Source organism: Peromyscus leucopus, chromosome 4 (genome assembly GCF_004664715.2).
Source record: "Peromyscus leucopus breed LL Stock chromosome 4, UCI_PerLeu_2.1, whole genome shotgun sequence".
NCBI lineage: Eukaryota > Metazoa > Chordata > Mammalia > Rodentia > Cricetidae > Peromyscus > Peromyscus leucopus.
The window spans coordinates 10,950,964-10,973,868 of NC_051066.1; the positions used below are offsets into that span (position 1 = coordinate 10,950,964).

General features: G+C 56.5%; 1 protein-coding gene across 10 annotated transcripts in view; it reads right to left on the bottom strand.

Moving 5' to 3' along the window:
• Positions 1-1,538: 1,538 nt before the first annotated feature.
• The window catches only part of Ralgds (ral guanine nucleotide dissociation stimulator), a 43,370-nt gene continuing 22,003 nt past the window's right edge, over positions 1,539-22,905 (bottom strand). For 2 of the 10 annotated variants that reach the window (XM_028883348.2, XM_028883354.2), the window contains exons 2-18: positions 14,300-14,410; positions 12,717-12,910; positions 12,168-12,263; positions 11,308-11,501; positions 10,631-11,055; positions 9,723-9,938; positions 9,406-9,509; positions 9,021-9,105; positions 7,692-7,760; positions 7,286-7,372; positions 6,839-6,871; positions 6,429-6,550; positions 6,195-6,290; positions 5,704-5,905; positions 5,319-5,561; positions 4,233-4,347; positions 1,539-2,529 (exon numbers count right to left, since the gene is read on the bottom strand). In XM_028883348.2, coding sequence (XP_028739181.1) covers positions 2,354-2,529; positions 4,233-4,347; positions 5,319-5,561; positions 5,704-5,905; positions 6,195-6,290; positions 6,429-6,550; positions 6,839-6,871; positions 7,286-7,372; positions 7,692-7,760; positions 9,021-9,105; positions 9,406-9,509; positions 9,723-9,938; positions 10,631-11,055; positions 11,308-11,501; positions 12,168-12,263; positions 12,717-12,910; positions 14,300-14,410 — 2,568 coding nt within the window. In that variant the 3' untranslated portion in view covers positions 1,539-2,353. Of the gene's footprint in view, positions 2,530-4,232; positions 4,348-5,318; positions 5,562-5,703; positions 5,906-6,194; positions 6,291-6,428; positions 6,551-6,838; positions 6,872-7,285; positions 7,373-7,691; positions 7,761-9,020; positions 9,106-9,405; positions 9,510-9,722; positions 9,939-10,630; positions 11,056-11,307; positions 11,502-12,167; positions 12,267-12,716; positions 12,911-14,299; positions 14,411-21,973; positions 22,243-22,905 lie in introns of those variants that run through there. The other 8 variants (XM_028883347.2, XM_028883352.2, XM_028883346.2 and 5 more) reach the window with 7 other exon arrangements.

The window sequence follows — 22,905 nt, forward strand, 5'->3', positions numbered from 1 at the left end:
GTAATATTATTTTCCTTTTCAGGTCTTTGATGGGGTTGAAGACTAGACAGTTACAGTTAACAGTTTTCCCAAATTTTGGCAAAAGACATATTAGGTATAAAACTTTGGACTCTTCAGGAGAGGACAGCCATTGGAATAATCTCTATAAATTTGCCGATTACTTATGGACTGGACATACAGAATGTCCAGTAAGGGGGAAATAGATAAAATGGAAGTCAAAAGACTACTGTTTATTATCAGTAAAATTTGTGCACAAATATCACAATACAGGACGGGGAATCTGAACGAGTCACCAGCTGTTGCTGCCCTGCTCTGTTCCTCATTCCAAAAGCCCACTCATTCCTCTGCCTTTCGGTCACATCCATTCCCAGTGAAAACCCCACCTCTTAGACCAAAATGCTCCTCTCAGTTGGCTAGCAGACCAGTGAGGGAATTCCTGTAACAGAGCGTGCATGTGGAGGCCCAAAGGTGATGTCAGTAATCATCCTGGACTTTCTTCTGTAGTCCCAGAACCTTTCCCCATGGTAGACAAGCTATGCCTACAGAACCCAGATCCTGGTTGTTTTTAAAGACTGATTTATCTTTATGTATTTGAAGTTTTCCCTACATGTGTTTGTATGCCACATGCGTGCCTGGGGGCCAGAAGAGGGTATCAGGTTTCCTAGAAGTTACAGGTGGTGGTGAGCCACCACGTGGAACCAATCTGCACCCCCTACAAGACCAACAAACAAGTGCTCTAACAACGGAACTCTCTCCAGGCTTATTTATTAAAACTGTATGTATTTGTGCATTCATTTTGTGTTTGCGTGCTCATGGTGTTTGTGAAGACCAGAGAACAGTTTACAGGACTCGGTCCTTTCCCACCATGTGGCTCCCAGGGAGCAGGCTTGGGATGTCAGGTCCAGTGACGAGGGCTTTTACCTCCTGAGCCATCTTGGGGCTCACAATCTGCCATTTCTCCTTTTGTATTTTTTTTAAAATATTTTGTTTGTTTGTTTGTTTGTGTATGAGTGTTTGCTGCATGTGTGTAGTACATGTTCTGGTGTCCCAGGAGACCAGAAAAGAGTGTCAGATCCTCTGGGGCTGGAATTATAGGTGGTTGTGAGCTGCCTGATATGGATGCTGGCAACTACACCAGGTCCTCTCCAAGAACAGAAGCCTGCCTCTGGGCACTGCCCTCCACACACTTCCCCGAAACCTCTCCAGGCACATGTGCTCTTCTCTGGTGAGCACAGACCCCCACTCTCCCATCTCTATAGAGACTGCACCCTGGAGTTTCCGTTTTCAGACACCAGCAATCCAGAGGCTGTGCCATGCTTCCTGAGAACACCCCCAGGCGCTGAGGCCGTCAGCACCGAGCACAGCACCTGTTTAGCCAGTGTGTGCCGCACGAGAGGCGGAGGAGTGCTTCCTTTAGCATGCCTGGGAAGGGCAGCTGGCTCTTCTGTGAAACCAACTGAGAATCCTCCATCAAAGAGTCAGAGGGCCCTTCTAGCAGCAAGGAAACCCAAAGAACAAAATCCACGGTGAGCAGGCCGTAGTAGAAACTGGATTTTAATATAATATTCAAGTCTAGCATTTTCTATTTACAACAAATAAATATTGCCCCACCCCAATCAGTAAACTTTTTTACTTTTTATACAAATATTCAGTCGTCTTCCCCTCCCCGCAAATCTCCTTACCCCCAGCCTCCCATTTCACGTAGTCTCGTACAACCCAGGATGTGGCGGTGTTGAATGGCACTTTCAGTGGTATGGGATTCGATACCAACCAGGTGGTCCGTGAGAGGGCTTCTCTCTCTGATCCAAGGGAGGGCTGGGGCTCGTGGTGGGCGAGACTCCCTTACTTTGTAGGCCCTGAAGGTGGAATCTTTGGTGCAGCCTGAGAAAGGCTAGAGTGTGGGAGGAAAGGCTGGGACTTCTTGAAGGTCCCAGGCCAGTGCCTGTGGGCACAAGGAGAGAATGCAGTGGTCAGCCCTGCTGGATGTGTGGGTGCCCTGGAGCATCTGGGGGCACGGGGTGGCAGTGATCTGCATCTGGGGAGGTGTCAGGAAAGTGTGGAGGGTAGTGTCCAGGGCAGGCAAGGTACCATGCCCAGTTGGCAGCACTCCTTGGCAAAGTCAGCTAGTCCTCTGGTTCCAGAGAGCAGAAGGCACCTAAGGCGGCGAGTGGTCCCCGGAGGCCAGGTCAGCCTGTCAGCGGCAGGTGTCAATCCCGGCAGCAGGAGAGTTTAGGGTGAAATTGGAGTCTGGGGGTAGCCTGGGCTGGCAGGTGGGCCGAGGTACCTGTGTGGCCTGGGCCACTCTAGTCTCTAAGTGCTTAGTCCCCAGGCAGCCAGAGCCCGGGAGACGTCCTTAGAAGATGCCTTTGGCAATCTTGAGTCCTTTCTGCTTCATACGAGGGAGAGTGGAGCTGGCTCCATGCTTGACCTTAACCCCCTTGGTGAAGGTCCGCTTCTTTAGGATAAAGTCATAGTTGGCGGTAGAGTTCATGGCATAGAACACGTTGGCGTTTTCTGGAATCTTCAGCTCTGGAGGGAGAGGGGCAGGGTGACAATCAGTGGTGCTCATGGGGTTGGGGTACCCCCACCACTTGAGAGCCTCCTCCAGGCCAGGCCACACTGAGGTCCTAAGAGCCTCCAATCCAGCTCCAACAACAAGGACCTCTCCTGTGGCTCCCACCAGGGGGCAGAGGATGCTGAGAATAGGAGAACGAACCCACTGCAGCCAAGAGTCCCCCCATCCACCCACATGGCTGTCTCTGCTGGTTGGGACTTCCACCCAGAGCAGACTTCCTGGAAGTCAGACTGCCTTCCTTGACGCTCCCTGCTACTCACGGAGGCTCCAAGGACCAACAGAGGGCAGACCCTTGCTCTGGGTCCAGTTCCCACCACTCTCCTCTGGCCTCTATCTGTCCACCATTCCCATGCTGGACTTGCTGCTCCTGCTGACCTTGTGCCTGACTCTAGTTCCTGAGCCTCTGTAGGTCTGCTTTCTGAAAGGCGGGGGTGGAGGGGGTCCCCCACTCTGTCCATATCACCAAAATGGTAGAAGTTAAGAAAAGGTTTGCAATACACATCTAGATGTCACAAGGAATCACTGCTGACTGGGGCACATGGTGGCATGTGGGTGTTCGGCTCATACCAGCAGTGTGAAGACAGCATGCATGGGTGACCCCTGTGGTGATTCTCTCTCTAGCATTCCCCTGCTGGTCAGAGCCTCCTTATGGGGAAAACGACACAGGCACACAGTGCCTGGAATTCTCCGAGGTCCTAGAGAATGGGCTGGTTCTTTTTGTTTGTTTTGAGACAGAGTTTCTCTTGTGACAGCTCTGGCTGTCTAGGAATTGCTTTGTAGACCAGGGATCTGCTTGCCTCTGCCACCAAGTGCTGGGATTAAAGACGTTGTCCCACCACTGCCGGGCGGGCTGGTTCTTATATTTATCTTTTTAATTATGTGCATGTTGTCTATGGAGGCCCAAAGAGGGCATCAGATCCCCTAGAACTAGGGTTACAAGAGGTGGTCAGCCAGCTGGTAAGTGTGCAGGGAACTGAACTCAGGTACTCTGCAAGGGCAGCACACACTTATTTTTTTTTAAGATTTAATTTTATGAATGAGTATTCGCCTGCATATATGTGTGTGCAACACATGTGAGCCTGGGACCCAAGGAGATTATAAGGGGGTACTGGATCCCTTAGAACTAGAATTACAGGTGGTTGTGAGTCATCATGCGGGTGCTAGTAACTGAACCCAGGTCCTCTGGAAGAGCAGCAAGTGCTCCTAACCACTGAGCAATCTTTCCAGCACACAGTACACACTCTAAAACACTGAGCCAACTCTCCAGCCCAGGCTTGTTCTTGATTCCATCCTTCTCCTGGTTTCTAGAACATGGACTCAGCATATATGCTTATTGTGTTCATGTGTAGATGCTAACATGTCAAAATTCTTCCTGAAGCACCTGCTTCCTTATTTTAGCCAGACAATGTCCCCTCCAGCAGCCCCCAATGAGCCTCTCTCAACTCTTGCATCTTGGATGGGGAGGCCCAGCAGATGCTGGGGCAATGAGGAGACCCTGGGTGTCCGTCCAGGGCTGCCCCAAGACAGGTTGCTGTGGGTGCCATGTCCCATTTACCCACTACGGTGCTTTCTAGGGCCTCGGGCCTTGGGCCTGGAGCACAGGACGGTGTTGACCTGCCCCTCTGCCCTTGGCCTGGAGTCCGGCTGTCTGACTTACTGTGATCTTCTGAGATGATCTGTACCAGCTCGTAGTCCTCTGGCTCGTCCTCATCCAGGTTGTGTTTGTCCATGGCTTTTCGGATGACGGTCGGGGCCTTATCCTGGCTGGTCACCTGGAATGGGGGACAGGCTATCAGGACAAGGGTCATAAATGCTTCCACAGGGCATAGTGGCCAGAGACCCATCAGGGCACTTCTCACCTTCTGCCTCCATAGTATGAGGGTGGCTGTTTCTCAACTGCTCCCAGCCCCAATTGCCTACCACAGCCTGCCACCAACTCCCACACTGACTTGGGAGGCCATGTGTCCCTTGAAGGCAAGATCACAAGCCTTGGGAACCAATAATTTCCACCCCAACCCCAAGGAGGAACCAGCCAAGGCCCACTGGCCGCCTACATCTTGCCCTGCCCCGAGGCTGGGATGGTAGGCAGCACAGGCTAGCTCAGAGGACTCAGTCATGGGGTCACCCAGGGGAATGTGAGTAAGAGCCACTGCAGCTCCTGGCAGAGGGGCTGAGGCTGGGGTGGTGTCGGGGGTCACCTGAAGCTGGAGCCCTGACAGGTGAGAAAGTCCTTCCTGTGTGCCCACCCACAATCTGTGAGCAATCCCATCGGCTCCACGTTCAAATAACATCTATATTTTAACACTACTGGCTCTCCCCAGAGCCACCAGCCTGCTTCAGCCTCCCTCTCCCCGAGCGTGGATGGCAACAGCAGCCTCCTAAGCCGCCTGCCTCCACGTTGGTCCACAGCCCATCCTTACGGACACACCACGTCATCACCGCTCTCTGTTTCAGCCTCCAGAGAAAGTCAAGGGCTTTATAGCCCTGACCACCACCGCTCCCTCAACCCCTGTCGCACTGCCTCAGACCTGATGACCCCCAGGCCAGTTCCCTGGGGGCGTGGGCACACTGCTCCTCTCCTGCCTCTCAGGCCCTGAGTGCTGACTAAGGTCCCCAGTCATTTCTCTGTTGTCAAACCTAGAAAGTCAGTGCTCAGAGGTCAAAGACAGCAGCACACAGGTGTCTGCGCATGTCCACCGCCTGGCCCAGTGGACCCCATGGGGCGGCCCTGCTGCCGGCTCACCAGGATGCTCTTGTACATGTTGCCGTTGTCCACATCCAGGCTGACCCGAATGATGCAGCAGTCGCCCACCTGCTGGTTATAGAGTGGCAGTGAGGAGCTGTAGCTGCAGACCCCTGAGACGGAGCGCTTGTGGGTACGTGTGGTAGACACGGGTGTGGTGGAGGCTGATGAAGAGGAGGTGCTGCTGGAGGCTGAGCTGATGCCAGAGGTCTCTGGGGATGACTGGGAGGCTGACTCCCAGAACTGTGGATGACAGCAATGTCAACAGCGGCCTGAATCAAGAAGGCCCTGAAGGCTGGAGGTCAGCTCTGGGGACTTTCTGGGCCCCGTGCTGGACATCGTGTGAGACCAACAATAAGGAGGGGGTGGGGGCAGGGGTGGTCACCTTCTTTTCCTGGCCATCAGGAGACTCTGGGACAAAGCTCATGTTGATTTCTTCCACGTCAGAGCTAGAAGAACCAGCTGAGTGCACACTGAGGGCGTCAGTGATGTCCCCGCTGCCGAGGTAGGGGCCGCACCGGAGCTGGTCACAGGACTTGGAGTGGGCACTGCTACTGGTACTGAGCTCCGTGCTGGGAGCCTGGCGGCTGGATGAAAAGGTTGGCTTACTTCAGGGGTCTTCCCAGGGACACTGCCCTTGAATGTGCAGAGTCTTGGTCTACCAGTGCTCTGTTTCCCCTGGCTATTTGTGGGATCACCCCATTTCAGAGAGGTGGAGACCGAGTCCCAGGGATTCGGCTGATTCCACTCACTCTGTGACTGACAGGCTGGTCGGCGTCAGGGGGAGACTCCAGCGTCAGCTTAGCTGGCTCTCCCAGCCCACAGCCCTGAGGCTTCTCTGGTCCCCGTGTGCCCCGCCCGGGCCCAGGCACTTACTCGCTCCAGCGCTTGACGATGGCCGTGCTTTTCTTGCTCCTGAGGGTGTTGCTGGCTGACTCGGACGGGGGCTCCAGCTCACACGAAAGGTTGTAGCTAAGGCAGAGGTGGATGTGAGGCTACCAGAAGCTAAACCGGAGCTCCCAACCAGGGCTAGCCCAGAAGTTGGAGCCTGGGTGCACAGGCATCCCCAGACAACAGCGTGATGTGGTAACCCAGGGCCTACAGCCTCACCTCTCAGCCTCACTGAGCCGTTCCATGGCTCGGAACCAGGCTCCAAAGTGCTCCTCAGGAGCAATGCTGTAATTGTTGCAGGCGGACTGCAGCAGCTTGATCTGGGCGATCACTTCGAACTCCTGGGTCAAGGGAGGACAGGGTGGGGATGGACCCATCAGAGTGGGGCAGGGGCTAGCCGCTGGGTCTCTGTCTTCTCCCCCACTCACACCCCTCAGGCTCATTTCTGTGTTCACAGTCCAAACAGTCACTCCTAGGGAAGCTATCCTGGAAGCCATCTCCCAGCCCCTTTCTGTGGGACAGCCCTTGAAGGGCATACCAAATGTCACCATAAATCAACACAAGGAGGGAACACACGTCTTGCCCAGTCCATGTCCCCTCCCCACTCCTTGAGAATGGCAGATCCTCACCTTCCTTCTCTTTTCGAAGTTGATGAGTCTTCCCTAGAAGAGACAGCCAACATCCATAAGAAAGCAGCCCCGCCACCATTCAAGTCCTGCCGGCTCTGTTCTGCACTACTATAGGCACCCAGCAGGGGGCAGGGAGCACCCGCACCTGGCCCTAGGCCCCATGGCAGGGAACTCTGAGGGCAGGTTTGGAGACATTCCGGTTCAGCCTATGCTGAGTTAGAAGGCCCTGCTTGGCCCACGCGCTGTCTGATCCTGGAGTGTGGGGCTTTGCCCTCTTGCCCACAGCCGCCGTCTGAGGGTCATGCATGTCTAGTCTGGACCAACCCACTCCTTAGCTCTGTTGTCAGTCAGCTCTGGAGGGGTCACCAGGGAGGTCAGCAGGGGTCCCGTTCTCCCAGGCCTCAGGACACCACCCTCAGCCCCAGCCTCAGCCCCAGGTTCACTCACATACAGATAGTCCTTCATGGCAGTGTCCAGCATCACCAGGTCAGTGAGGAATGTGCCCAGGTAGGGGACAGTGCCCTGGATGACACCCTGGAGCATCAGGTGGGAAATAGGCAAGGCTTGGTGCTCCTCTCCCCTACTCACCTGACCGCAGGCAGCAGCCCCACCAGGCCCTGAACCTGTGCCCCCTCTCTCCCAGGTCCCCCCAACCCCCACCCTCGCTCCCATCCCAGGCTGGCAATGGGCAGCTCATCAACACATGGCCCCTGCTCATATCCTCCCCAAAGAGCTGCTGGGCCCTGACTCTGATGGTACAGCCTGTTCCTGACCCCCAAGATGTAGCTGGTCATCTTGCATGGCAGATAGGGGCCAAGGGAACCCTGAATCTCCCAACCTCCAGGTCACTCACCGTCTCCTTCTGCCGCCTCTGGGCTCTCCTAGGGTTCATTTCTAGTGTGGCAAACTTGGAGGTCCCCTCCTGCCAGGGGTGAAGGCAGAGTACATGAGATTTTCTCCCTCCTAATCCCAACCTGTGCTCTGACCCTGGGCCTGGAGGTCCCTGCACGGGCTGGCCAGCATGCCTGCTGCCACGTTTGACGCTTCTACATCAGTCTCCTGTCCTAACATTCACTGGAGGAGAAGGGAGGGCTCGGACTTGGCCTTCCTGCACCCAAGTCCTCACCTTCCAAGTTCAGAGGACCCTGTACCTGCCTCCTGGGGACAGGAGGGCCCAATGCTCAGCCCCCAGTGCCATCCTGACTCGCTTCCCGCAGCTAAATACCGGCGACCTCTTGCACATGCCTCCTGTAATCTCAGGACCCTCCATCTGCCAGACAAGATAACAGGCCTAGAGGCTGGAGAGGCTGGCAGCAACTTGTGCAGAAGCCCACAGGGACTCAGAGAGTGCAGTCCACTGACTGGGGTCCTGTCCTCGGGCCCTGTGGAGTGTTGCAGGATCTCTAACTGAGCTCAGTCATAATGGGAGAGGGACAAGGAATCTCAAGTTCCTTGTTCCAAGACCAAAGCTTCCACAGGGCCCTCAGCAGAAGACACAGAGCTCAAGGGCTGCCTCAGCCTGACCAATATGACAGGGCGGGCGGGGCCCACTGATAATGCTGCTTTTTTTTTTTTTTTTTTTTTTTTTTGAGGTGGTATAGAAGCTTCTGGGATGAGACAGAAAGGTGTGTCTATCAGTCCCTGGTATGTCTAAGCTGCCTGGGCATCCTGTGGCTTCAAGGAACAAGGCAGCCTGCCACTGTTCCTCATGCTGGTCAGGAGCTTCTGCTTCAGGGCAGAGGAGAAAGTCACCCATGTGGGCATATCTGCACCCTGGGACTAGATGTTTGAAATGGAGGGTGGATCCCATCCCTGGGACAGGCCTGGCATCACAGAGACAGAGTGGGCTGGCTCAGGACAGGCCTGGTATCACAGAGACAGAGTGGGCTGGCTCAGGAAAGGAGGCAGTAGCACCCCGTCCATCGCCTGCCCATCAGTCAGTCAGCCAGTGGCTAAATCCCAGCAGGAGGCTGGACCTGCTAATCCGGCTGGCTCATCCTCCTGCAGCAGCCTGGCTGGCTCTCCCCACTACATCAGATTACCAGGGGCCTCCTGTTCCTCCAAATGCTTGCCACCTGCCCGAGGGCCAAAGACATCCCTCCCCGCTTTGTCCAGCCTTGTCAGGACTGGAAGTTGGCCGGACCCTTGTCCCCCCTGCCCCCCATCACTGTGGCGTCCTCACCTTGATGAGTAGCTCTCTGCTCAGTGAGTAGTTGTTCTCATCAGAGAAAATCTCCGACAGTTTCTGGAACACTCGAAAACTGTCCCTGGAGATGGCGCAGAGAGAAGGCCGTGGTTGGGAGGAGAGCACTGGGGTGGAGAACCCACTTTCTTCTAGAACAAGGATCCTAAGCGGCCGTTCTAAACATGGTTCCGCTGCGGACTATGGATGGGAGTAGCCGGCCAGTTCTGTGCTGTGCACAAGCATCCAACTCTCACCTGGCTCTAATCAGGTGTGCCCACGGCACTGTGCCCACCAGTGGACCCGCCCCTTGGACTGTGCTGCTGGGGCTCACTGGAAGTAGACCCTCCTGGGGTAGAGTAGGGCAGGGGACAGGGAGGCCTACCTGGAGACCTCTTCCCATGTCTTCTTTAGGCGGTGGATGGCATTGCTCTGTAGAGCAGAGAGGATGGCGTAGAGGGAGGAGAAATTCTTGAGCACTCTGCACTCCTGGGGACAAGGAGTCTGTGAGTGGAGCCCCAGGCTGAGGCCCTCCTTAAGAATGCCAGGCAGCTCCCAGAGGGCATGCCAGGGACACATGCTCACACAGCAAGCAGCTCAGATGTACAGTGCCAGGAAGGAGTGTGCGCCTGGCAGCGGGCTGTGTGGCCCTGAGGTTTGTGAGGGAAAAGAAGAGGTCCCCAGGCCTCTCCTGCAGCCTACCCTGGCCACCTCGATCCAGTGTTCCACCACCCGGGCCCTGTCCGGGGCCTTCATGCTCTGGTCCCCAAGGCAGGTAGTAATGACACAGTTGGCCACGTTGTTGAACTGGGCGACGGTGGCACGGATGGTAGGCGCGAGGTGCTCCTTGCCCTTCTTGTCCCGCTGGGACCAGATGGAGCCCAGGCAGTGGTAGGGCACCACTTTCTTGAATAGTTCCTAGGGAGGAGGAGAAGTGTCACTGGGTTCTGCACAGCCCACTGGCCCAAGATAGAGCTCAGAGAGTGAGGATGTGGCTGAGCCCTGTGGGACTCCTACCTCTCCACCCGACCTCTGGGAGCACAGTGCGTGGGTAAGCCAGGACAAACGATGGTGACGGGGAAGATCCACATATCAGTGGCTCCTGCCTGCTCATCTCAGAAAGCATCTGCTGCCCCCTTCCCAGTGAGCACACTGGCTACGCAATCCTGTCCCGTGTCTGGTAGTCTCCAGTACACAGTAAGCACTTCATAAGTGCTGAGGCTAGATAGGCCTCTAGGGCAGAATGGAGGGGGGTGACCCAGGGGCCTAAGGGTACCTTGGTGAGCACAGCTCCATCCCTAAGAGGAGGTAAAGGCCCACTACACTTCCTATCTGCTCCAAATCCTCAATTCTGTAGTGTGTGTGTGTGTGTGTGTGTGTGTGTGTGTGTGTGCACAGGCGAGCACACATGGACAAGCACATGTGTGCACTCCGTGACCACCATCCAGGGGGACTCAAGGCCTTGGGGTTAAGCGGTGTTCCCTAGTCACATGTTAGCTAGCAGTGGAGCTGGGACTCACCCTGGGGGACACAGGCTCTGAGCCAGAAAACAGGTCTAGACGGTGGAATACAAAAGAAAGTCAGTCTCGGCCCACCCTCGAGCTACTCACGGCGTCCATCAGTGTAAACTGCTCGGCCACCAGGTCTGGAGGGAAGAGCAGGAGGTGAGGCTTCACATCCAGTCCATTCTCCGTGGCTCCAGGCAGAGGCCAGGACGGCTCTAGTGCAGGAGCTGGCACAGGAGCGGGCTCAAGCTCTAGAGTCTGCAAGAGAGGCGGCTCCAGCTCCGGAGCCGGTGCTAGGGACGGCTCAGGCTCTGGAGGTGGCGCTGGAGCTGGCTCCGGCTCAGAAGCCGGTGCCGCCACTGGGCTGGATGCCCGTGCTGGTGGTTCTGGGACTGGATCCGGCTCAGAGGCTGGTGCTGGCTCTGGCTCCCGGGCTGATGCCGCCACCGGGCTGGATGTCAGAAGCAGGGCTGGAGCTGGCTCTAGCTGTGAAGCTGGTTTCAGAGAGAGGACTGGAGCTGGAGACAGGGCTGCAGGAGGAAAGATGTCCAACATGGCTGCCGTGCCCGAGCCTTTCCAGAGACAGAGAACCACTGCCTGCCAGAGAAGCAAGCCCCTGCCCCCGCACAAGATGCTGACCCAGACCACGGTGTACTGCCTGCTGGGTCCCAGGTTCATTCTTGCTGCTGGCCCAGTGGCAGCCCTGGAGCCTCTTTGTGGTGGGAGCTAGTACTGACCCCTCCTACCGGGCTCTCTCTGCGTAGCTTCCCCTGGCTCCTCACCCTCAGGCTCAGCCTCACTGGGCTCCAGGTCCTCCAGCTGGGCCAGAAGAAGGTGAGCACGGCGCTCGAGGTCCGAGCCAGGCATGTTGAGCTGCACGTAAGCCACCAGCTGCTTGAGGCAGGGGAAGTCCGGAGGCTGGCAGAAATCCTCGGAGTATTGGTCCAGCCAGGTGCCCAGGATGGAGGAGATGGCACTGGGGACAGGCCACAGAGTCAGAGGCCTGGCCTCTCCTCCCACCCTCCCACAGCACCTCTGGGGTGTGCTTCCTCCCCTAAGTCTCCTTCGGCTGTCCTGACCCGCAGGCCGGGTAACCAGGCAGAGGCTCGTCAATGGAATGGCAGTTCCCCGGGCTCTGGAGGAGAACACCCCCTCCTGCCCAACACCACTGGAATGCAAATGCAGGGAGGGCTTATCCTCCTGCCTGGCACTCAAGGACCCTCAGTCAGTGGCTGGGACTACCCCAGGATCTATACTTTGTGAGTCAGGTGTGGGGTGTGTTTTCCTCAGGCACATGGTTTGTTCTTTGAACCCCTTGGGCGCCAGCTAAATGACATTACCAAGGAGTGAGGCTGAGTGTCTATCGAGATAGGCTGTGCTAGGGTAGGGGTGTCATAGTGGCTGGATCTGAATGACACCCCATATGCGCAACACACACACACACACACACACACACACACACACACACACACACACACACACAAACTCCTTGAATGCTTAGTATCACCCTGAACTCTGTCTTCCTCTGGCTACAGGAGGACCCTTAGACCTCAGCCCGCCAGCAGGAACCAGAAGTGTGGGACCTATAGTTTGCTCAGCCCTGGTTCCCCAAACCTCCCCTCTTGACCCAAAGCCCACTTACTTTTTGAGTTGGTCCTGTGGTCCACCGTCCTCACTGGAGTATGGGAGGATGCAGCCATATCTAGAGGAGGCCGTGAGGGCGTCACATCTACCGTACCTGCTTATGATGTCTAGTGTTACTGGCCGACTCCCTGATGGGAATGGAGCCCAGGGAGGCAGGGACTCTCTGCTCTTGTCACAGAGAAGTGCCTGGCAACACAGCTGTACACAGCAGATGTTTATACACTCAGACACCTCAGCAGACCTGGGCCTCTCAGTCATCTACCACAGGGCCTGCATGTATCTAGGTCAAGGTCCCCCTCCTTTTAAGTGGGGAACTGTTGAACCCGAGATCAGGTGAAATGGCTTCTCCATGGAAGAAGGGACAGTCATATAAGACCCCACAGGTCTTGACAGCCCAGACGGGTGGCACTGCCAGGGACCGGGTAATCTGTTCCTGACCACAGCCTCTGAGGCGGCTTATCATCAAACTGGGGCTCACAGAGACACAAGGCAAGCCCAAGACCCAGCCAAGGGGAAGGGCGTCCCTGGGTCCGGAGCTGGTGCTCACCTCTTGAAGAGCAGGTCTAGCACCTGCTGAGTGGTGGTGAAGGCTCTGTAGGTGCACAGGAAGATGGTGACGTAGGAAAGGTCACTGCCCTGGAAGGCAGGCACCAGGTGCTCCACCAGCTTCTCCAGAGTGCCGGCCTTCACTGTGCGCACTTTGCAGGTCTCATAGAGGTTCAGGGCCGACTCATTCTCACACTGCGTGAACGAGGGAAAGGCACAGTCAGTGGCAGGGCTGTGGTCTCAGGAAGGTGAAGCTCAGATCATCTCCTACACACACTCAGCACAATGTGGCCAACGCTGGGAAAAGAGGGTCTCTGGTAAAGGGTCTCTCATTTTCTTCTTCTTCTTTTCTTTCTTCCTTTCTTACTTTTTTTTTTTTTCCAGACAGGGTTTCTTTGTATATCTTTGGCTCTCCTGGAACTCACTATGTAGACCAGGCTGGCCTCAAACTCACACCTGCTTCTGCCTCCAGAGTGCTGGGATTAAAGGCATGAGCCACCACCACCACCCAGCAAGGGTCTCAGATTTTAAAGCCAAATTTGAGGTGTGGAACCCTTCAGGGTGGTTTCTGAGGTGAGTGACAAGAGTATTGTAACATACTGGGGGGGGGGGTGGGGAGTGTTCCAAACCGAATAGCCAATCCTAGAGGTGGAAAGACAGGCTTACTCCAGAGTCAGGGAGTTGGCCAATCAGGACCTAGAACATTCCCTGAACAAGCTCAATGACCACAGAGAAGAATCATGTTGGGATCCAACAGCAACAAAGCTCAACAGCTGTTGCAAAAGGTTTCTCTTCTGAAATATTAAGTGGCTGAGTCAGGCCCAGCTTCTTAGCTCCAGGGGCCCCAGAGATGTGCTCAGAGACAGCAGTTACAGAGAAGTATATACATGCTTGCTAATTTTGTCAGCTTGACACAGGCTAGGATCATCGTAGAGGAGGGAACCCCAACTGAGACAATGTTTCCCTAAGACTGCTGGAGATAAGCCTGTAGAGCATTTTCTTAATTAGTGACTAATGTGGGAGGGCCCAGCCCACTGTGGGTGGTGCCATCCCTGGGCTGGTGGTCCTGGGTTCTAGAAGAAAGCACAGTGAGCAAGCCAGTAACCAGTACCCCTCTGTGGCCTCTGCATCAGCTCCTGATGTGAGGTTCCTGCCCCGTTTGAGTTGCTGTCCTGACTTCCTTGAATAACAGACTATGGATGTAGAAGTGTGAGGCAAACAAACCCTTTCCTCCCCAGCTTGCTTTTGGTCATGGTGTTTCTTCACAGCAATAGTAACCCTGACTAAGACCGTGTACAGGCCTGAACTTCTGTTCTCTGGGGATAAAGGGCAGCCCTACTATGTGAGAGGATTTGTAAGACTAGGAGAACTGATATCTGGAGACAGTCTTTAAACCCAGCAAAATATTCCAGTATGCATGGCCTTATGGGAAATGAGAAACAAAGTCAATGGTGTCTCCTCTCACTTGTAGGTAGGCAAGTCGGCAGCGCCTTTGTGCATGGGCTGGACTTTGGGGTGGGGGAGGGAGAAAGGGAGGTAAGGAGTCTGGCAGGGTCACCCCCCAGGTCTCCTCTCTATACTCACCCCCAGCCAGCGCTGGCCCTTGGTGGCTCCCTGGTGTAGCTGAACCTTGCGCAGGGAGATGGAGTAGATGACCCCGTTGATCAGCTCCTCCCCAATCTCCTGCGTAGAGCTCTGGAAAGACAGGGCCCAGCAGCCGGGCCAGGATATCAGGGGTCTGATGCAGGGGGATGGCAGAGACAAGTGGCTCCTAGACCTCCAAGGTAAGGTAAATGGAGAACCCAGGACTCCTTATGGCCGAAAGGCCAGCACCTCAGGAACCTGCCCCTGCCTAGTACTGGACCGCCCCACGCCATTCTCCCTCCAAGACAGGTACTGTTATTCAGCCATTTTGCAGAAGGGTAAGTGGAGATCGAGGCAGGAGTAACTGACCCAAGTCAAACTGTATATTGCGTATATGGCAGAGCCCCCATCTCGAAGTTGCCAACACGGTCACAGGTGGCACTGGCCCTCAGGAAAACCTAGTCCCCAGAGCCCGAGGCCCGGGGTCACCCACGCCCTCAACTCTCTGCCCGTCCAGTCGGAGGCTTCTGGCTGGCCCAGCAGCAGCAAGCAGGCAGCATCACGGGTCTAGGGCAGGTGCAGACGCAGGCCGCATCTGAGGCCACTTCCTTCCCCTTCTGCTCATTCATGCTTCTGAGACCTCTTGGGCAACACGGGATTTCCCGGCTGGCTGTTCTTCCTCATGTGAGTGGGGAACAGCAATAATGCTGAGGTTCCACAAAAGCCCAAATCATGAGGCCTAATTGACAAAGGAGGGGGTCATGTGGCTGCTTCTCAGAGCCCAAAGCAGAAAGTCAATACGCCTCCCCTGGCACCCCAGGATCTCTCTGGCTCCCGCCATCTGGGGAAGGGCTAACCTGAGATGGAGGGTAAAGAAACCCCTCTCACAGCTCAGCGAGGGGCCAGCAGGTGCGAGCCTAGCCCAGGGCTATTGCCCCCATACACCCTGCAGGAACCCTAAGGATCACTGTGGGGCCCAGGGGACTCCGGTCAAAGTGCTCACCTACCCGGAGCCCCACTGCAGACCCTCCTCTGGAGGCCAGTGTGATGTGGGCTGTACCCAAGCTCTCGCGTCTGCTATCTACCCTATAGGGCTCTGGAAACAACTTTTGGAAGTCCACTTCCACCCACTCTGGGCTTTGAACCAAGGGTGAAGCTGTAGGCACCACACTGGGCTCACCACTGTCTGCCTTCTCTGGAGACAAGGCCAGGCCTGTTTCCTGAAAGTCAGTCAATAACAAGAAGGCTCACGCACCCTAAGCAATCCTGGCCCACAGCCTGGGGAACTTCCCTTCAGAGAGAGACCAGTGACACTCTCATCAGCTCACCCCTGGCCTGAATCTAGAAAGTCTTTCAGAAGAGATAAAGGAGACCATGGCCCTGGACCACCCTCTGCCTCCTCAGAGGCTCTCTTGGAAGTCAAGGCTGGAAGAGCCTTCCTTTCCCAAGGAGTCTGACCACATCTGGCGTCAGTGTTGCAAACACCCACGTGGTCAGCATCAGGGAGTCAGGGAGTCAGTCACACACGAACCTCCCTCTCCCACCACACAACACTGGATTCCAGCCCCAGGTGCCCAGTACAGTGCCGGCTTGCAACAGGTTTTCATTGGTGCTCAATGGACAGAAATGCGTCCTGCCTGGCCAGGCAAACCCACAGGAGGAGCTGGATGCAAGCAGGGCAGCGGCCATTCCTGAGCAGGGCTCAAAAGCAAGCCCTTTCTCAGCCCTGGGCTTCGGCTGACAGCCCAGCAGCTGGCCTGGGCCCTGTGGGAATGTCATGTGATCCCTGCACCCTTCCCCCACCTGAGGGGGGGCATTCTGCCAGCTTGTGTGTGTGTGTGGGGGGTGCCAACAGGCACTGAGAGCCACACATGCCTTACTCTGGGGAGTCGACACCCGGTTGCACAGTACTCCATTTCCTTCAAGCAACCACAGCAGGAACGAACCAGACCACCCTACGATGCCGAGTGTGGGCACCATTGCACCAGATATCCAGAGAGGACGGAGATGCCCTAGGCCTAGTTAGAAAGCAGCAGTGAAGAGCCCCTCTCCCCAGCCTAAGGATCTGCCCTCACGTCCCTCCGAGGCTGGAAGGGCAGGGACCATGTCACCTAAGGCCACCTTGGGCTACCTTTGTAGCACACAGCCCATGTGGGCAGTACCATGCTCCCAGGAAAACTCAAGCAGACCAGGGAGAGGAGGGGGTAAGCTGGCCTAGTGAACAGCTGAAACAGCAGAAGTGTCTGCCTGCCTGCCCGCCTGCCTGGGGCAAGCATCCAGGAGCCTCTGAGCTCCAAGGGAAGAACGCCACATGGTTGGCTGTGTCCTTAGGGAGGATCATCCCTGCCCCCAGCATGTATGTGCAAGCCCCTCCACCCCCCCCCCAGGCTCTGGGATGAAGTTGGCAGCTGTGGCTCACACACTTGGGTTAGTCACTTGGGGGTGGCAGTGTCCCTGGGGGTCCTGTGAGCAACTCCTTCCCCCCATCTCTGTCTCTTGAACATAGCCCAGAGCTCCCAGAATGGGGACAGAAAACATGGCCTGGGTGGTATCACCTGATTAATGTTCTCAGGGTAGCAGGCCCAGCAAGATGTGTGCTCCCAGCTAAAAGAGAGAGCTGCAGGCCAAGCCCACATCAGTAAGTAGCAAGGGGCCCATGGGGACTCCAGGCCTGTCATCTCTCCCTGAAGAGCACTGGGGTGGTGGGGGTGGTGGTGGTGGTGGTGGTGGTGGTGGTGGGGTGAGTGTCCAGTCAAACACTGGCTGCCTCTGCTTCAGCAGGCCTTGGCAGACATGATAGATCAGAGCACAGGATCACAGCTTCTCTCTGTATGTGCAGAGGCTCAGTCTACTTGGTGGCGCAGGGTGACTCTGAACCTTCAGGGTGATTTCCAAACCCGCCTGTACTACTGCCCGGGGCCACCGAGGCACTAGGCCACCCCAGGGCTCTAGCAGGCCCCCTACAGCTCTGGACACACTGAGCCCACAGGATCAGACACATGTACTGTATCTTAGGAAGGGTCTCAAGCCCAAGCTTGGCTCAGTGAGCTAGCCATGGGCCGGGAGAGCAGCAACAGCTGACAGGTGACAGGGGACAGGGTAGGGCTGCAGAGGAGTAAGAGCAGCCGACGGTACCTAGTACACCATACGAGCTAGTGACCCATGAGAGCCACACCTGTCAGAGGCCCGCCCACCTGGGACTACTGGACCCAGATGGCAGCTCACTCAGAGTCCTGGACCTTGAATGGAGCTTCCAGAAGAGGGAGGGAGCAGTCCGCATACTGGCTGCCAATCTCAGGGTGTCCTCTCCATGGTGGGAGAGCACACTTCCCACTTTAGAGGTAGAAACCTGGGCCCAGGGGAGGAGCCAAACAGTGCCCAGGACTCAAGCCCAGGCCCTGGTTCAGCTCTGAGACCGTAAGTCTCCCATCCCAGGTCCAGCACTGGGTGGACAGCCTGGATGCTAAGCCCTCCTAGCATCCCTAGGTAATCCCCAAGCCCACAGCCTACAGAGGCGGCCTCAGCTGGGGACTACCCAAGGTGCCTGATTGCCGTGGCAGCGAGGGAGCACCAAGACCTCAGAAAGTCAAGTCTTGGGTTCAGCCTGTGCAGAGCTCTCACAGAGTCAGATTCAGGTCCCCAGGAACCCTCCCTGTCAGCCTGAGTCCAGCTATTGGCTAAGTTAGCATTTCAGGAAGGAAAACTGAGCTCAGCCGGGGGAGGGGAGACCCACTCCTTCAGCCCAGTAAACCCATAGCTCTGTCCACCTGGTCCTGCTGTCCATTTGCAACTGGCTCTTATCACAAAATGGCCACTGTTGGCCAGGCCTGGGAGGGGGCATGGCCTGGTCCTCACAGGGCATAAATGTTCAGACCCACACCACTGACCATGACCATGCCACCCCGGTTACTCGGGCACTTCTTGTACCAGGTCCTTTGTCCACTTAGTGCGTGTGACTCTCCAGTACGCTGCCTGGCGGGTGAGGGAACAGCCAGGGAGGGAGGGACAGGCAGAGGCCGACTCAGGTAGAGTCAGGAAAGGATTTGATCCCTGGCCTGGAGGGGCACACCCAGCCTGGTTGCTGCTTCTACAAGAGGCACACCACCAGGGCAAGGTCCAGCCTGGTCACACAGATGCAGGGGAGGGGCTGGAGACAGAGATAAATTCCTCAGGCTACACAGCAAGTGGGGAGAGAGCCAGGCAGCCAGTGGTTTCACACCTGCATCTCTGAGCAAAGGCTTAAGGACATGTCCTGGGGGAAACGCCTGTGATGCCACGCTGAGGCCAGCTGCAAGTGCCAGGCCACATGTCCCAGGAGCCCAGACAGTCAGGAGGCTTGGGCTTTGTCACCAGGTCAGAAAAACTAGCTATGGCCCCGGCCGGGCTCTGTGGACTGCACCTGTCAGGCTGTCGGTCTCCACTCGGTCCACTCCAGAACCCAAAGAGTACCCAGCATCGTGCCCATTTTACAGATGAAGAAAACTCTGGGGCTCAGAGGAGCCACGCTGGCATTCCAGCACAGCTGCCTTCCCCACCGAGCTCAGGCTCTGCACCTCTGGGTTCCAAAGGGAAGAACATCTGCAGGGGAGGGACAGTGCCAACAGAATACCCATGGCCCGGCAGTTCTGGTCCCTGTGCCCTGCTCTGTGAGCGGCCCTCAGGCCGTCCTTTCTCCAGAGAACTGAATCTGCTCGGGGCCTCAGTTCCTATATTAGAAAGCAACCAATCTCAATCTCTCACTCTCACTGGGCTGGGGAGGCTGGGTTCCTTGGGGTGTATGCCTGATAACATAGCACTTGTGAGTGCATCAGAAGTCCAATCCCAGGGCAGGTGCCAAACTAAGACCTTCAGAGTGCAGTCTTCTGGAACCCCCTCCACAACCCACAGGCCTGAAAACTGTCTGGCCGCCTCACGGAGAGTCAGCCCCTGTTCTTGCCCTGCTAGCAATCAGGTTCCTCCTGCTCCAGAGCCGCCCTGAGGCTCCCAGGAAATGGGCCAGCAGGTCTCTCTCAATGTCCCGGACTGGAGACAGAGGACCAGTACCAGCCTGGCCTGGGCCTCCTCATCCTCTTCTACTGTGCCTCTCAGTAAAGCAACAGAGGGGCAAGGGGGTCCTGGGGGCCTAGCAGTGACGGCCAGTCCCTAAAGTTCCTGGAGGCTGCCCTTTCAGAGTTAGCCAGGAAGTTCCTCTGAAAGATTATCTTGTACACACACACACACACACACACACACACACACACACACACACACACACCCCTATGTCTCTGGGTCTTCAGAGTCAAGGGAACAAAAGCGCCCTGGGGTAAGCTAAGAGCTGCACACTGTGTGATCAAGAGACCAGACAGCCCAGAGGGAGAAGTCCTCGCTTCACTGTGCCTAACCCACACAGCCTTCAGGCTTCACAGGCTAGCTGCCAAAGTGAGAAGCCGGCCTGGCCTCTGCAGTTCACCAGCCTATTGACTCTGTGCAATCTAATTAGTTGTTTCATCTGTCAAATGGGCTATTAATAGCCCTGACCACCTCCCCAAGGACAAAATACATGCAAATTATTTAGCCCAGGCCCTTCTACCAAGCCCCCGGCTGCTAGCTGTTATGCTAAGCTCCTGGTCCCACTGTCCCCAGGGTCTCCAAATGTGAGGCACTTCCACCTTCCCCTAGACTCTAAGCCTTCCCATCTCACCTGGCCAGGGCCAAGCCCCACCCCAGCTTCTGCTGGCTTCCACTGTCCACTAGCTGTCTCTGCCTTGTCCTGCTTCCAGCTCTTACAGGCAGCAGGCACCCCACCCACAAACCTCAGGCAGCCCAGCTTGTGCTCAAGTCCTGTCTGTGACCCTTCCTGACAGCGAATTTATCTAGGTCAAGGACTTCACCTCTCTGTCCTCCAGCCTCTTAGCAGATAGTGTTGGCATCTAAACTGGAGGCCTGTGTAAGCCAGGAAGAACCCGGTACTGGTGCCTGCTGCCTGTAAATGCTACAGTTCCGCAAATCACCCTCGCCAGGTTAAAGCTGAAACCTGCCTGTCACAGAAGCATAGACCTCATGACCTCCAAAAAGCACAGACTGGGTCAGGTCAAGCTAGGTCAGTGGTGGCTTGACTTAGAGTTGAGATGACAGGCAGATGCCCAGATGTATGAGGACATCTGGCAAGCCCAGGGCTGGTGGAAACAATGATAGAAGAGGAAAGACAGAGGCTGGTGTTTTCCAGAGAACGCAGGGACCTCAAGCAGGGTCAGCTTCACTTCTGGACCTGGGACTGCCACCAGGAAATCAGCCCCAGGATGGGGATGGGAGGGAATTATTGGCAAAACAGACAGGGACTTCCCTGCCCCCTCCCCCAGACAAATGCTAAGTGGTCATTGTGTTTAGTTTCCGGCCGTGGCCTCCTCTCCTGCCAGGACCCTGGTTTTCCTGCCCCAGCCAGAAGCTTCCCTTCTGATTTCTAAACAGTGCCGAGGCTGCAGGACGGACAGCACAGAGGCCTGGAGGGGAGGGCCCAGGGGGCAGCTACAGCAGCAACCTGCGCAGGGCACAACCTTCCTCCAAGCGCTGGCTTCTCAGGGGTGTCGACGACGGACAGAGCCAGAGAGAAGCCTGAGCCCCCTCCCCCCATGAGTGATCAGGCCAGACCCTTCCAGCACACAAAGCCCGAGGCTCTGCCAGACATAATGAAAGCCAGCTGAGCGCAGGGCTGGTGGCAGGCCGCCCACCACCATGCTCCCTGGAGTCCCTCCCCAGCCGCCATGAGGATGAGACCACTGGGTGAATGAGATGCCTGGCCTGGACACCTGCCAAGCTTGGGAGGCCTCCCAGGCCTGGGGGTTCCCTGACCAAAAGTTCCCAAGTTGGGCACAGAAAGTATGCTTTGTTCAGGCCTTCTCTAGGCAGAGCAGGATTAGGGACTGCCTCAGGATTCCACTACCTCCGGGGCACGGTGGCAGGTGCACACGAAGGTGGGAGGCAGAGGCCCTGGCCACGACGCACTGAAACAGGCCCCTACCCTCACCTATCACTCCCACCTCTGCCGCGCCTAAAGGCAAATGGGCTCCCTTCTCTGAATCTATCCAAACTCTTACAAAGTCAGGGTGTCGGCACATTTTCTAATCAGGCAGAAATGAATCACAGGTCACAGTGAAGAAGCCCTGTCCTCTCACTGCCTGGACACCTGGTTCCACAAGGTGGAGATCAGTCTCCATCCCGACCCCTCTTCCTTCCATTGCCCTCTCTGAGTAGCCTTGACGTTCCCGGATCATCAGACCTATGTCTGACTCAGTGATGGCTATCCAGAGGCCCCAGAGGTCCCACTCACCTCTGGGGAGTCTAGGACTGTGCCAACTAGTGCTGGTCCCTTTGTATTATGTGTCCTCCTCGTGTCTGCAAGCCCCATTAACAGGGGTGTGAAAGGAGGCCAGGCCCTTGTGGTTAGAGCATTCACGCACCACGGATGTAAACAGTGACAGCGCCACAAGGTTTAAAAGTCTGCCTGATTGCAGAGATTGGGGCTGTCACACTTGGGATGGGTGGGATCAGGCACTGGGATAAATTGAGGGGGACACGGAAATCCAGCTCAGGGTGTGCTGTAAGTTGTGATGCCCAACTTGCTGCCCTGGGGCTCGTGCAGCAGGAAGATTTCTGCGAAAGGAACCACACCCCCACCCCTACCCCTCGCTCACCCACCTCTAGGCGCGGCAGATCCGGGTCTAGCTGAGTGAAGCTATGCAACACCACGGGACAGCTGTCCGGGACGCCCACCTCCAGGCGTACGGCATCCCACACGCTGCGGCTGCGCCGGGAGCCGGGAAACAACGGCTCGGCGCCCCCTACGGGCCCGGCCGTCTCGGCCCACATGCGCTGCACCATGGATGGCTCTCGGCGGCGAGGGCGGCCAGTGGGCCGCGAGACCCGGGGCGGCGCGGGCGCGGGGCCGGCCCAGCGCGGCTCGGCGCTGCCTGCCGCTTTGCACCCGCTGCCCGCTGCCCGGCCCCGCTGATGTCAGCTGGGGGCGGGGTCCGAGGAAGGGGCGTGGTCTCCGAGGGGCGTGTCATCACAAGCCTCCTCTAAGTTGTTGGCCAGCTGGGTGACTATGGCAAGCACGTGCAGTCAGAGTGTTGTGTGGGCGTGCCAGAACTGGAATTCCCAAGAATTTCAGTTACCACACCCCCTAGCTCTACTGTAGCCTCAGTTTCTTCAACTGGAAAGTATGGGTAATGAAAATGACTTCCTGCAAGAGTATGACCGTGAGGATGTCATGAGGTCACTGGCTATGTGCTCATACACCAGAGCACGGGGAAGGGTAACCCTGAGTACTGGGCTGAGTGTCCGGGAGGGGCTGGCGTCCAGCACAAGCCCCACTGGGAGAGGAGACAGCTTTCAGCCTCAGCACCAACCACCACAGCCATGTGCAAACTAGATGGGACCTACTGTATAAAAGAAATTGCTACCTCTGGGTGAGGCTGTATACCGTTTTGCTTTTCCAAGACAGAGTCTCTGTGTAGCCCTGGCTGTCCTGGAACTCACAGAGATCCACCTGCTTCTAACTCTTGAGTGCTGGAAGTAAAAGCGTGGACCACCACACCCGGCTGAGGCTGCATGCTTTTAAAAGGCTTGTT